At 38.2% G+C, this 14,261-nt stretch overlaps 1 protein-coding gene across 2 annotated transcripts in view; it reads right to left on the reverse strand.

Annotated features, from left to right (window-relative positions):
- The window catches only part of NALCN (sodium leak channel, non-selective), a 298,281-nt gene that overhangs the window by 102,116 nt on the left and 181,904 nt on the right, over positions 1 to 14,261 (reverse strand). For both annotated transcript variants that reach the window (XM_049647172.1, XM_049647173.1), the window contains exon 14: positions 13,717 to 13,791. In XM_049647172.1, coding sequence (XP_049503129.1) covers positions 13,717 to 13,791 — 75 coding nt within the window. The remainder of the gene's footprint in view (positions 1 to 13,716; positions 13,792 to 14,261) is intronic.

Raw genomic sequence — 14,261 nt, forward strand, 5'->3', positions numbered from 1 at the left:
CTCACCACGTCCCTGCTGATTTCACTTGCCAAACAGCTCTCCAATTTACCACTTCCTCCCATCTTCAAGTCTTCTGTGGCTTCCCATGTTCTTAGGTAAAACATAAAATTCTTGGCTTCTCGAAGTGCTGCGTGGTCTATGCCCAGCTTGCTTGTCTACACTCATTTTACACCACTTGGCCCTGGGCTTTCTGGTCACTGTTGCTCATCCTTCAGAACTTAGCTCCAGTGTTTCTTTCTCCTCCCTCACTGCCCTTATCTCCACGTGGGTCAGAGTCTTCTATGAACTTCTCACTCAGAAAAATGTTATTATTATTTTTTTAATTTTTAACGTTTTTTTAAATTTATTTTTGAGACAGAGAGAGACAGAGCATGAACAGGGGAGGGGCAGAGAGAGAGGGAGACACAGAATCGGAAGCAGGCTCCAGGCTCTGAGCCATCAGCCCAGAGCCCGACGTGGGGCTCGAACTCACAGACCGCAAGATCATGACCTGAGCTGAAGTCGGATGCTTAACCGACTGAGCCACCCAGGTGCCCCAGAAAAATGTTATTTTTTAAAGGAAGTTCATCTTGGTTTGCAAACATTTATTCATTGGTTTGGATATTTGATTTATGTCCAATTTTTCCACTAGACCATAAAGTCCATGAGAACAGAGAATTTTATTGTTTATTCTTGTCTCTTTAGTGCCTGGCCCAGCGTCTTACACACAGTAGGGACTCAAAGATTTGAGAAACAAATGAACAATCAGATAGTAAAAATGCTTTGGGAAGAATGAAAAGATATATGGACTGAGACTCAGAACAAGCAACAGATGGGCTTTGTAAATGCATTGGCATTTGCGTTTAGGTACACACGGGGTAACACTGATTATAATCTTAACTCCTTATAGTCTTAACAGTTATGAAGGAGTCTTTTTGCAATGCAATGACTGTGAGACACTGAATAAAACTGAAAACCAGTTGTCATGCTTTTCCCTTAGAACCATAACAATCTACTTTCCCATTGCCTGTGAAAGGATCTAAAGGAAAAAAATGCTGTTCACTTAAAAAAATTTTCTTCTCTTGATTTCAGAAAGCAAATGAGATAGAGTCCCCACAGCTCAGCAGTAGGCACAGGGCTGGGCATGTGGAGTTGAGGCAGAGCTGAAGGGAGAGCTTCTTCCCCAGTTAGGGCATGTTTTACCTATGTACCTTCTCATTTTTTTAAAATTGAGGGGTTGCCTTACAGAGTGCTGTGGGAAAAAATGTAATGAAAGTAATTCTGAATTAGCACAATTGTAGAATGATACAACCAACAACTGATCAATGTAAACTTGAACGGTCTTAGGCAAGTCATTTTATGTTTGTTCAAAGGCAAGAGAGACTTCAGGTAATTTATAAAAAGTCCCAAGTGCCAGTGGAATGAGGCAAAGAACAAGGTTTCTGAAAACGAATCCTCTAAAAGTGATCTGGTTTGGGTCACTCATTCATGGAATGAAAATTTGAAAGGGCTTAGAGGAAACCCTTCTTCCAAGAGAGTCTTAAACTTATAACACTCACTTTTTATGGGACTTATGAGATTAAGGGTGAAGGTAAATGATTCCACCTGCTGAGAAAGCTGCTCTTGGTCGATGACAGTTGGTCTGCATCCTGAGTTGCACCTGTTGTCCCCCACTGGACCACGATCTCAGTGCCAAAAGGGAAGCACTTCTTCTTGAGGCCAAAGAACATGACTCTGGAGGTTGTGTTCATTTGTGAGGGCACTGGGTAGCTTAAAACAACAGAAATTTATTGTCTTACAGTTTTGGAGGCTGGCAGTCCAAAATCAAGGTGTCTTTGGGCTTGGTGCCCTCTGGGGGTTCTGAGGGAAGGTCTGTTCCATGCCTCTCTCTTACCTTCTGGTGATGGTCGGCAATTCTTGGTGCTCCTAAGCTTGTAGACACCTCACAGTCTCTGCCTCTGTCATCAGATGGTGTTCTTGTATATCTGTCTGTCTGTCTCTTCTCCTTTTCATATAAGGACACCAGCCTTAGCGGATTAAGGTTCACCCTAAAGATCTCATCTTAACTTGACTGTATTTGCAAATACCTCATTTCCAAATAAGGTCACCTTCAGAAGTATTAGGGATCAGGGCTTCAATATATCTTTTGGGGGAACACAATTTAATGCACAACCAAAGGACATAAATTCCAAAAGGCACCTCCTCTGTTTGATGACTATCACCGGTTTAACTCCAAAATTCAGGTGGGCTGTTTCCCTTTTGGCACTGACTTCTAGATTTCTAGGCCGTATCTAATGCTGATAATTGATATCCCCAAACTCTGAGTCTCTGTTGTAACCTATCGGCTTGAATTTTGATCTGAATTGTTTTCTGCCTCAGTCACTTTATCTCTTAGAACTGATCTTATTGCAGTCCGTGTCTTTATTGACATAAGCATGTATTAAACAGAAGTCTAACAATGAAGCAATTTCAGAAATAGCAGAGCAAATCCTATATAAGATGACCTCCTGAGATTTAAATTATGGAAAATTATGGGTATTAATATGTGAAGAGTCATTTCTGACTAAAAGATGGAGAGTGGCTTCAAGTGGAGTTGAGTAACATCAAAGGCTTCCAGTAAATACCACTTCCCAAACCCCAGTTGCTAATGATTTGTAGTTTCTTTAGGGTATTGAGCCTCTGGCCCCTGGGCAGCTCAGTGTTTCCTGGAGCAGTAGGAATCCTGGATCTCATGACTCCAACTGCCTGAGATTCCCAGCTGTTGATCCAATGTGTTGTGCAAACATTACTCTCTAACATGCCACAATGGAAAAAAAAGGTTGGGTAGTCCTATAGTAAATAGTGGTGACATACTTAAAAACATTAAGAATCATCCAGTAACTAGTGGTCTGTCTGGAAGCTTAGAATATGATAAGCCTAAGAAGAAAGGATTGGCAATTCATCCTCACTTCTTTAGCTGTCATTCACTGCTCATGTCTTAGAACCCAACTTCCACCCGAGTGCCTGAGCCCTACTGTCATCACCATTGCTTACCACCTCCTTACTGCTAATATCATCACCATTTTTTTATTTTTAAAGTTTATTTATTTATTTTGAGAGAGAGAGAGAGAGAGAGAGAGAGAGAGAGAACGCATGAGGGGGGAGGGATAGAGAGAGAGGAAGAGAGAATTCCAAGCAGGCTCCACACTGTCAGTGGAGAGCCCAACACGGGGCTCGAGCTCATGAAACCATGAGATCATGACCTGAGCGTAACTGACTGAGCCACCCAGGTAATCCTACCATTTTTTCATTAAAAACTTTTTTTTAAAGTTGTGATAAAAATACATAACATAAAATGTACCATCTTACTCATTTTTAAGGTACAGTTCAGCAGTGTTAACTACATTCACTTGTTGTGCAAAAGATCTCTAGGACTTTTTCATCTTGCATAATTATAACTCTATAGCCATTGAATGACAACTACCCTCTGCCCCCTCCCCCTGGCTCCTTGCAACCACTAGTCTGCTTTCTGTTTCTATGAACAAGTGCACTCCAGGAACCTCACAGAAGTGGAATCATACAGTATTTCTCTTTTTGTCACTGGCTTAAGTCACTGAGCCTAATGTTTTCAACGTTCATCCATGTGTAACATGTGTCAGAATTTTCTTCCTTTTTTAAGGCTGAATAATATTCCACTGTATGTATACACAACACATTTTCATTATTCATTCATATGCTAATGGGCATTTAAGTTGCTTCCACCTCTTGGCTATTGTGAATAATGCTGCAGTAAACATGGGCTTGCAAATATCTCTTCGAGACCCTGCTTTCGATTCTTTTGGATATATACTCAGAAGTGGTATTCCTGGATCATATCTATTTTAATTTTTTGAAGGACTTCATACTGTTTTCCACCATGGGTACACATTCTCAGCAATAGGGTATACGTGTTCCAATTGCTCCATTTCCTTGCCAATGTTTTTTTTTTATTTTCTAGCTTTTTAATAGGGCCATCTTAATGGGTGTGAGGTGGAATCTCATTGTGGTTTTGATGATTAGTGATGCTAAGAATCTTTTCATATGGTTTGTGGACATTCTTATATGTTCTTTGGAGAAATGTCTATCCAAATCCTTTGCTACTTGTTTTGTTGTTGAGTTGTAGAATTCTTTATATATGTGGATATTAACCCCTTTTCAAATACATGATTTGCACATATTTTCTACCATTCCAGACAGTGCCTTTTCACTATGTTGATTATTTCCTTTGATTCACAAATGTTTTTAAGTTTGATGAAGTCCCGTTTGTCTATTTTTGCTTTTATTATGTGTACTTTTGATGTCATATCCAAGAAATTATTGCCAGTTTCAATGTCATGAAACTTTTTTGCAATGTCGTCTTCCAGGAGTTTTATAGTTGTAGGTCTTACATTAAGTTCTTTCATCAATTTTGAGTCAATTTTTGTATATAGTGTAAGGTAAGGATCCAGTTTGCATGTGGACATCCAGTTTTCCTCATTGTGTGGTTTTGACATCCTTGTTGAAGATCATTTGACCATAGATATGAAGGTTTATTTCTGGACTGTCTTTCTTCTGTTCCACTGATACGTGTCTGTCATTATGTCAGTACCATGTTGTTTGATTACTGTAGCTTGGTCATATATTTTGAGATTAAGGAACATGAGGCTTCAATTTAGTTTGTCTTGTTTGGGGACCTTTGAGGTGCCACAGGAATTTTAGGATTTTGTTTTTCTGTTTCTGCAAAAAAGTACATTGGGATTTGGATAAGGATCACACTGAATCTGTGGATAACTTTGGGTGGTATGAACATTTTAATAATATTCAATCTTCCAATCCATGAACACAGATGTTTTTCAATTATTTGTATTTTCTGTAATTTCTTTCAGCAATGTTTTGTCATTTTCAGTGTAGAAATCTTTTACCTCCTTGGTTAAGTTTATTCCTCAGTATTTTATTCTTCCTGATGTTATTATAAGTAGGAGTGTTTTCCATAATGACAACTTTTGACCTCTCTGAAGTCTTTCCCATTGTTAACCATGCCCTCCTTCTTGAAACATTTTTACCTTTGAATTTGACAACAAACAGATTCTGGATTTTGCTCCTATGTTTTGGGCTGTGACTTCTTGTTCATATTTTAGGCTCTTCCTCCTTGGCTTATATGATTCATTTGTTGTTCCTCAGGAGACTTTCTTCCCCTGGTAAACTCAGAACTTCTAAAGGCTCAAATTACCACTAGCATGTTGACTCTTGCTCCTACCCAATACCTATTTCAGTCCCAATATTCTGTCTAAGCTTTAAACCTTCTAGCTACTCATAGAAATTGTCTCATAAATATCTCCTAGGCATCTCATGGAAAATATGACCAGCCTCTGTCCTCCAAAATAAAACAAACAAAACCCCATTTCTTCCTTCTCCTGTGATCTCTGTCTTGGCACACCTTGGACAATCTAGAAACCTGGGTTACACCTTGGTCTCCTGCCTTTGCTCTGCTCTTACTTCGACTGGTCACTAAATCCTACCCACTGTATTTTCTCCTCTGTATTCCACCACCTCTGTATGTTCCCTGGTCTCAGTTTCATTTAGTTGAGGCCACGATCACTGTCTGACTCAGGAATGGTGCTCTTATCATTAGGTCCCTTCAGTCTATTCCCCATGCTGATGTTGGAATGTAGGGAACATTATGTCACTCTTGGGCTTAAATGCCCTCAGGATAATACCTAAATGCTCAGCACCGCTCACAACTTTTCACCTGCAATTTCCTGCTTACTTTTCCAGCTTACCATTTCTCCCTTGATCAACACTTGAGTCAGTGAACACAGTGAACTTCAAGTGACCTCCAAAAAAACACTATGCTTTTTCTTGCCAAAAGAAAAAGCTTGCTGTTCTTTTGGTCCTGAGTGCCCTTCCTCATGCCACTTTCTCCTAACCCCCTTCACCTGGATAGGCATTGCTTGACCATCAGAGTTTAGTCTACACCATACTTGTGAGAAAATGTCTCTGATCTCATCATCAAAATTGGGTATGGCTCCTATGTGCTCCCCAAGTCCCTCATAACATCTATTTACATGTCGCTTTCTCCCACCACCTCACAAGTGACTTAAGGCAGGAACAGTATCTTGGTCATCATTATGTTCCTTGGCCCTAACATAATGTTTGAAGCATAATAGGTGAGTACTCAGATCTCAGGATTACGAAGTGAGTAGATACAGTCTCTGAGCAGTAACCTCCTATCTATAAAAGGGATACCTCATACAATCTTAGCCTGATGCCATTACATATTTGAATCACACAGCCCTCCTCCCTCACCACCCCCCATACCGATTCCTGGCTTATTATGCTATGTTCTGATTATGATTTGACCTTCAGTGTATACACCCACAGTGAGAGAATATGCTAATCCATAGATGTAAGTACATCATCTAACCCACTTTCTAGACTCACATCTCATAATGAATGAATGAACTGGTTCTCTGAGCAGGCATCATGACGTCCTTTGGTGAGGACATTGGATTAGAGTGAGAGAGCCCAGGTCATTTCCACTTACAAACTGTATGAAATTAGGCAAGAAATATACTCCTTTGAGTGTTAGTTTCTGTGTCTGTAATCTCCAGCATAAAATGCAATAATTTAACATGCAGTACCTTGCACGAGGTAGTTTTCAGTACGTGATATTTACCAGCACAGCAGTTATGTCTCTCTTTTATGTTACACTTGTTTAAACAAATTTACTCATGGACCCAAAACCAGGAAGACTGAAGGCCTGACCCAGATCAGGAGACAGCAACCAGTGCTGAGCCGAATCGCACACTCCCCAATACCCTATCTCCATGCAACTGCCCTCCATCTGGAAGGACCTCAGTATGGACACAAGGCAGACATGAAAGGAAAGCGCCCAGGTAAGGCTAACGAGAAACATGACCCCAGAGCTCACATTTTAAAGAGAATATGTTTTTTTTTTTTTTAAATCACACTTACACGAGAGAAAAGCTCCTCTACACGTCCATCCTCACTATGCAGTGGACATCACCAAAGACCAAACATCATCAAGTTTGAACCAGAATTCAAATGAGACTTGATACCACACTGGGAAACAGTTTTGATTTCAGAGGATGGAATTTAATCTAAATAGACTATCTATACTTCCCCTTCCAATGATTCTTTCCCTGAGGCTTCTCTGTGGGCTTTTTTCCCCCTCACAGTTGAATGAATTTTATACTGCTTGAAAGAAAGCCCTTTATATCTGTCTTGCACTGAATTTGCAAAAATCATTAAAGCTGTGAGGAGTCTCCCCATTTTCAAAGTTTGCAAAAACTCCACCTACAACCTCTAGCGTCTTTGCTGCACCACCGAGGATCAAAGTCATCGTCTCCTGGAACTACTGTTCAGAGGACAGCATTGGGTCAAGGAGATTTTTAGCTTCTATGCAAACTGATTTGGCTTCTCAGCAGCCCAATTACACATTCATGGACAACCCCATTTCTAGTCAATTTTCTGGTCTTATATAGAAAACCATTACATGTCTATATCTTTATTTATATCTATACCTGTATCTGTATCTGTATCTGCATCTATATCTATCTCCATCTCCAAGGTCTGGGCTGAGGTTCAGGGTAGTGATAAGAAAAGCATGGTCTCTATTTAATTAGGTATGGGAGCTATGAAAGGATCGTTACTGCTATATTGCTTCCAGGAATCGGTTGCGTCTTATATGCAACACACAGGGAAAGCAAAAAATGAGTTTCATATGGAGCATCACTGTCATGACTTTTTAGAACATTATATTTATTTTGAAGAGGGAAAAAATAAAGCTACCTTAGTGGCTATCAAGGCACAATGTTGGTGATACCGTGGAGAGGAGGTGTGGTGGGAATGGGTACTTACATTAGAGCCTCTCCAAACGTGTCCCCAAGGGGCCCTTTTAGTATATTGCTCTGAATTCTATTAAAAAAAAGACACTTTTCTGTTTCAAAATACCTTTATTAAGTAATAAATAATTCAATGCTTTCTCCTTTCCCTTAAAAGAAGGCATATGGGGGGACACCTGGGTGGCTCAGTCAGTTGAGCATCCAACTCTTGATTTTGGCTCAGGTCATGATCTCATGGCTCATGAGATCAAGTCCCAAGTCGGGTTCTGCACTGACAGTGTGGAGCCTGCTTGGGATTCTCTCTCTCCCTCTCTGTCCCTTCCCCTTCTCAAAATAAATAAATAAACTTTAAAAAAAATGAAGGCATTTATGAAGAGACTTCAGAGCATTAGCATTAGGGAAGCTTCACTGCCACCTAGAATTTGATTTGCAGATTTCCAACTAAAAGTATTAAAGTTGGCATTTGAGTTAGCACATCTGGTCTTACATTGGGTGCACACACAACTCTCTTTTGGCTTCCTCAAGTGTTAAAAATGGTGACTGGCTCCATACTTTCTCCTGAAGAGTTCTTCTCCTGAAGATGGTCCCTAAGTGGAAGCCACTGTCTCAAAGTCCAAGGAGGTGACCAGAAAATCATGGGAAAAAGAGATCTAGGATGCTTGTACTTGAGAAGAATGTGATTCTAGGATTCCACCAACAGTTGGTTGTGTTGACTTGCCTTCCCTGAGCTTCTCCCTGAAGGGTTCTGGTGTCCTTTGCCATCTGGCAATTTGACTTTATCACTTTCCTAACTCAGGGTTTGGCCCCATTGCTCCCCATTCATCCCTGTGTTATATTCATAATCTGTGTTCTTTCCTTTGATTTCATATCTTGAATGATTTTCTAGTGCCTTACTTTACTTCTTCCTTCTTCTCTTCTGTTCTAGTTTTTTCACCGTACCTTTTAGCTTTCTCCTACCCTGTCCACCTTCAAGGTCATATTTCCTCTCCCAAGCATGAGAACTGACTTTCTCTTTCTAATAGCTTTGTCTAGTGTTTCATATTTAACCTCTGTATGTTAGAGGTGACTCACACTTGTTTCTATTACTCTTGAAAAATGTCTAGGAACCGGCATTTACATTTTAACACAATTGTTTTTTGACCACAATCAGAATAAAACACATTAAAAATCTCTAGAGGCATCGCTGAAATGTAATATGCTGCAAGCACACTGTGTCTGTGTCTAAAGAGGATCGCTACTCCAGAAGGTCACTGAGAGAAGAGGTGCCTTGGGCAGAGTCTGCCATCACGTGTACTGAGTGGTAAGCCTCTGAGCTCTTACCTGCTGCAGAAGTCCTAACTCCTGTGGCTCCGATTAGATAGTCTGCTTTCCCAGGGGAAACAAAGAACTATTTTGGGTAGTTTTAATGACTGGGTTGCTTGATTCACTTCCATTCCTCAGAAAACTGCCCCTCACACCAAGTTATTTCATGAATATATATTGATGTTTCTGCCATCTAAAACATGATTATTTATAGACGAGTAATTAACATTCACAACAGGCATGACTCATGTTTGGCATTGATACAGCTTTCCTGTGACTCAGTCATGGAGCCTGGGCTTTAGGTCTGAGTTGCTTGGGTTCAAATCCTAACTCTGCCATGTATTCTCTGTGTGACCTTAGGCAAGTTCCTTAACTTCTCTGTGCCTTAGTTTCCCCATCTGTAAGATGGATATATTAATAATACCTACATCACATGGTTGCCATGAAACTTCAATAAATGAACATACACAGCACCTGGAACTGAAAGTGTCCGACAAATGTTACTATAGCTATAGGAACCTACAGATTAGTGGCAGAAAGGATAAATGATGAAAAAAGGTTTGTACTGAACAAAGGCAGATTATGGAGTATGTATGCTTTCTGGAACTTAAAACATTAAGAAAATCAAACATTTTTTACAGCTTCCCCATTCTATTCTCTATCTGGGAATAGTAAAAATAGAGTATAGGAATTTAAACCCTTCAAGGCTGAGGCTACACACAGAAAACGAAATGGGGATTTCAGGGAACATTTGTAATGGAGTTCTGTAAGAAGCTTTGAAAAACAGGCTACCATTTCAGGTATTCACATAATTACATGCACGTGTGTGTGAAAGTACATACAAGTGTGTGTACATTGAGGGGGGGGGTGTGGGTGTACGTGAGTGTATTCTTGAAACTATGTAAATGAGCCTCATCTCAAAGACCAAGATGACTGGAAATAAGGGGGGGGGTATAAAAATGATGTAATTTGTAGAAAGTAATGAAACACAAATATTCTTATACAAAATGGAAGAAAACAGTAAACATTTTAGTTTAGTGCGATAATCTTTGGTCCACAGCAATTAGTGTACGAATTAATTGATAAATTTAATAGGTATGTAGTGTTAGTCCAGTCATGGCCAAAGAACAATGTGAAAAGTACTAATGAAAATGAGTTTGCCGTTTTGTTTATGGTTGGGATTTTCAATGCTCAAATATCTCTAAATATTCAAAGAAGATACTTCGAATTGTAGGCTGGTACAATCCAATAATTAGCTCTGATGTATAGGATTTCTAGAAATACAGAGCATTACTAATATATAGCAAGTGATTAAACAAAAACCATTTTATAACTAATGATAGATCCTAAAGCAAAGCCCCGTCTAGTTTACTAAAACTGTATAAACTAAGAAGAAAGTCAGATGTCAGTTAAAATCCTGATTTTTTTATTGTTGGTTTTTCACTTGGGGTCAGATAAAATGTGTGTGTATATATATATATATATATATATATATATATATATATATTACCCATATATAATATGCAAAAATATTAGTAGGTTTGAATTTTACTGCAAAAATACTAGTAGGATTGAATTCACAAACTTGAAAAGAAATTGCCTATAGATTTATTTTACTTCTTTCTAGTAAAAAATGTGGGCTGGAATTATATGGCATTTTAATTGGCCAATGGTTATTTAAAACCATATTGAACCTGGCTGTAGCACCAATTTGAAGAAAATAAAATAGTTTTCATTTTATCTATAGACTACACATATTTATGTCCTCAGAAAGAGGACATTAAAAATCTATGTATAATAAGCATTGTACACAGGAAAATCCACATCTAAATACCAGATTTGTAAAGCAAGGACTAAGGTGGCTATCCAACAGCAGATTTTCACTGGTTATGTCTAATGATATGGGTCAGTTTTCACTTTTGAACTCACTAATTACATGTTTCTTCAATAACTAGAAGCTGCATAAAGCATTTGCATCAGTGGCAGAAGAGAAGTTCCCAACTCTCATTTGAATAATCTGTCACTGTTGCTGCAAACTGAAAAGATCTGGAAGAAATCATTTCCACTATGCCCAGAGGGCCATTTTGCTTGTGTAGCTGAAGCACAGGAAAACACTTAAATCCTTCCTTGATATGCTCACAGTGGGCATCCTTTCTATCAAATATATATATATATTTTTCTTTTGTTGACTACCCTTGGTTAGAAGCACAGACTTTGGAGATAAACAAAAGTAAAAGGATGAAATGCCTAAAGTGATTTTAGGATATGCAAATGACAAGGGAACCTTTTAAATAGGTTCTATCTTTGCTTTCGTTAAAGAAAAAATAAAACCCAGGGCACCTGGGTGGCTCAGTTGACAACTGTCTGACTTCGGCTCAGGTCATGATCTCGCAGTTTGTGGGTTTGAGCCCGGTGTCAGGCTCTGTGCTGACAGCTTGGAGCCTGGAGCCTGCTTCGGATTCTGTGTCTCCTTCTCTCCCTGCCCCTCCCCTGCTTGTGCTCTGTCTCTCTCTCTCTCTCAAAAATGAACATTAAACATAAAAAAAAAAAGACAAGTCAGATGCAATTTGAAAATTCTGAATGTATAGGGCCTTCTTATAATTCCAGGTAAGACTTGTTTTCTAGCCTTAGTTTTTCATTAACATCTCAATTATTATTCTTGCAGTGCTGGGGAGCGTGATCCAAGAATATTTTACCTCCCTCCTCAGGCAAGGAAAAGAAGAGCAAAGATAAACTATTGGACTGCATCAAACTAAAAAGTTTCTGCATGGCAAAAGGAATCATCAACAAAATGAAAAGGCAACTTACTGAATGGGAGAAGATATTTGCAAATGATCCGTCCAATAAGGGGTTAAATATAAAATATATAAAGAACTTATACAACTCAACATCCCCCAAAACCGAACAATCTGGTTAAAAAATGGCCAGAGAAACTGAATAGACATTTTTCCAAAGAAGACATCTAGGTGGCCAGCTCATGAAAAGATGCGGCACATCACTCATCATCAAGGACATGCACAATGAGATATCACCTCACACCTGTCAGAATGGTTAACGTAAAAAAAAAAAAACCACAAGAAACAACAAAGTTGGAAAAAATGAACCCTTATGTACTGTTTTGGGGAATGCAAACTGGTGCGGCCACTCTGGAAAACAGTGTGGAGGTTCCTCAAGAAATTGAAAATAGAATTACCATATGATCCAGTAATTCCACTACTGGGTATTTTCCCAAAGAAAACACAAACACTAATTTGAAAAGATGTACGCACCCCTATGGTTACTGCAGCACTATTTACAATAGCTAAAATATGGGAGCAATCCAACTGTCCATCGATAGATGAATGGATACAGAAGAGGTGGTATATATATACAAAGGAATATTACTTAGGTACAAAAATGGATGAGATCTTGCCATTTGTGACAATATGGATGCAGCTAGAGGGTATTATGCTAAGTGAAATAAGTCATACAGGGAAAGACAAATACCATATGATTTCACTTATAAGCAGAAGCTAAAAAACAAAACAAATGAACAAACAAAAAAACCCCAGAAATAGATTCATAAATACAGAGAACAAACTGGTGGTTGCTGGGGCGGGGGGGAGGGCAAAGTTAATAAAGGAGATTTAGAGGTACAAACTTCCTGTTATAAAATAAATAAGCCATGAAGATAAAAGTAGAGCACAGGGAATATGTTCAATAATATTGTAATAACTTTGTATGGTGACAGATGGTAACTACACTTGTGGTGAGCATTGCATAATATATAGAATTGTTGAACCACTTTGTTGCACACCTGAAACGAATACAACATTGTATGCCAACTATATTGCAATAAAAAAGAGTATCTTATCCACTGACCTTCACTCACACCAACTCTACTTTTCAAAGGGTCTCTACTCTTTGATAGAACCATATGTGTATGCCAAGCATCTTCCATGTAACAGAAACTAGGAGAATGGTCCATCATGCCTGTCATCTTTCTGCCATCAGCCATATAACCTTCACACATTTTCATTTACATTTTTGGGGTATGATTATCAAGGCCATAACATCCAATCTGTTTTCATACATAACTGGGCACACAGTTGATCATTTATTCTATTCCATTTCTTATAATGACTATGGCACCAATACTAAATTCTCTTTTAGTGTCTAGAGGTCAGGCAAGTTGATGCTTAATATTTTTATGATGATGTTCAAGAGTATTACACACAATTATGCAAAATGGCAATCTGGCCCTGAAGCATTTCATTATCAAACAACCTTTATGTAATGACAGAAGGGGAACAGTCACCAGTCCAATTTCCTATACTATGTGCATCTTACTTTTACTCAAAAGAGTAATTTAAAAATATTCCTAGGATAATTCTAGAGCCAAGAAAACTTTTTTTTGTGTGGATAATGGATAAAAGTCAAACACAAGAAAATTCTGCCAACATAGACTGCCTTAATTTATTAAACCATTTTTCTTACTTTGAAGCTAGCTCTATTTATAACATTATCTGTAAGCACATATTTTACCCTTATTTTTTTAAATTCAGAGTTAAAGAATTCCCCATACATTACTTACTTGTTTAAGCTTCTTAAGATCTTCATCAAGTTCTAAGTTGTCCAAAATAACAGCAACAAACAAACTCAGGAGGATCTATAAAATGGTTAAATAACAATGAAAAAACCCACATGCCGTAAGTATCAAAATACTATATATATATATATATATATATATATATATATATATGCTATAGAATTTCTGCCTAAAAAATACACTATATAGAATGCATTAAATGAAAAATGAACATGTAGTTGTGAAGCACTGCATAAGAATTTTAAGGTATTTATCATGAATATGCTAAAGGCAATGCATATGCTAACTGAAATAATATAAAATATTATTTTGTTTTATGAAACCAATTTAAAATGGAAATTGAGAATTATTTTTTTATAACTCAACAGTCCCACTTCTGAGACTATATCCAAGGAAATAATTTGGAGTATTAATAAAAAGCTTTATATACAAAGGTGCTTGACAGACAGATAATACAATTATACAGGTCTCTATTACAAAAATCACACAACCATTAAAAATTCCCATTGTGGTAGCTGGTCTCTAAGAGG

This window comes from Panthera uncia, assembly GCF_023721935.1.
Source record: "Panthera uncia isolate 11264 chromosome A1 unlocalized genomic scaffold, Puncia_PCG_1.0 HiC_scaffold_16, whole genome shotgun sequence".
In the NCBI taxonomy this organism is placed as follows: domain Eukaryota; kingdom Metazoa; phylum Chordata; class Mammalia; order Carnivora; family Felidae; genus Panthera; species Panthera uncia.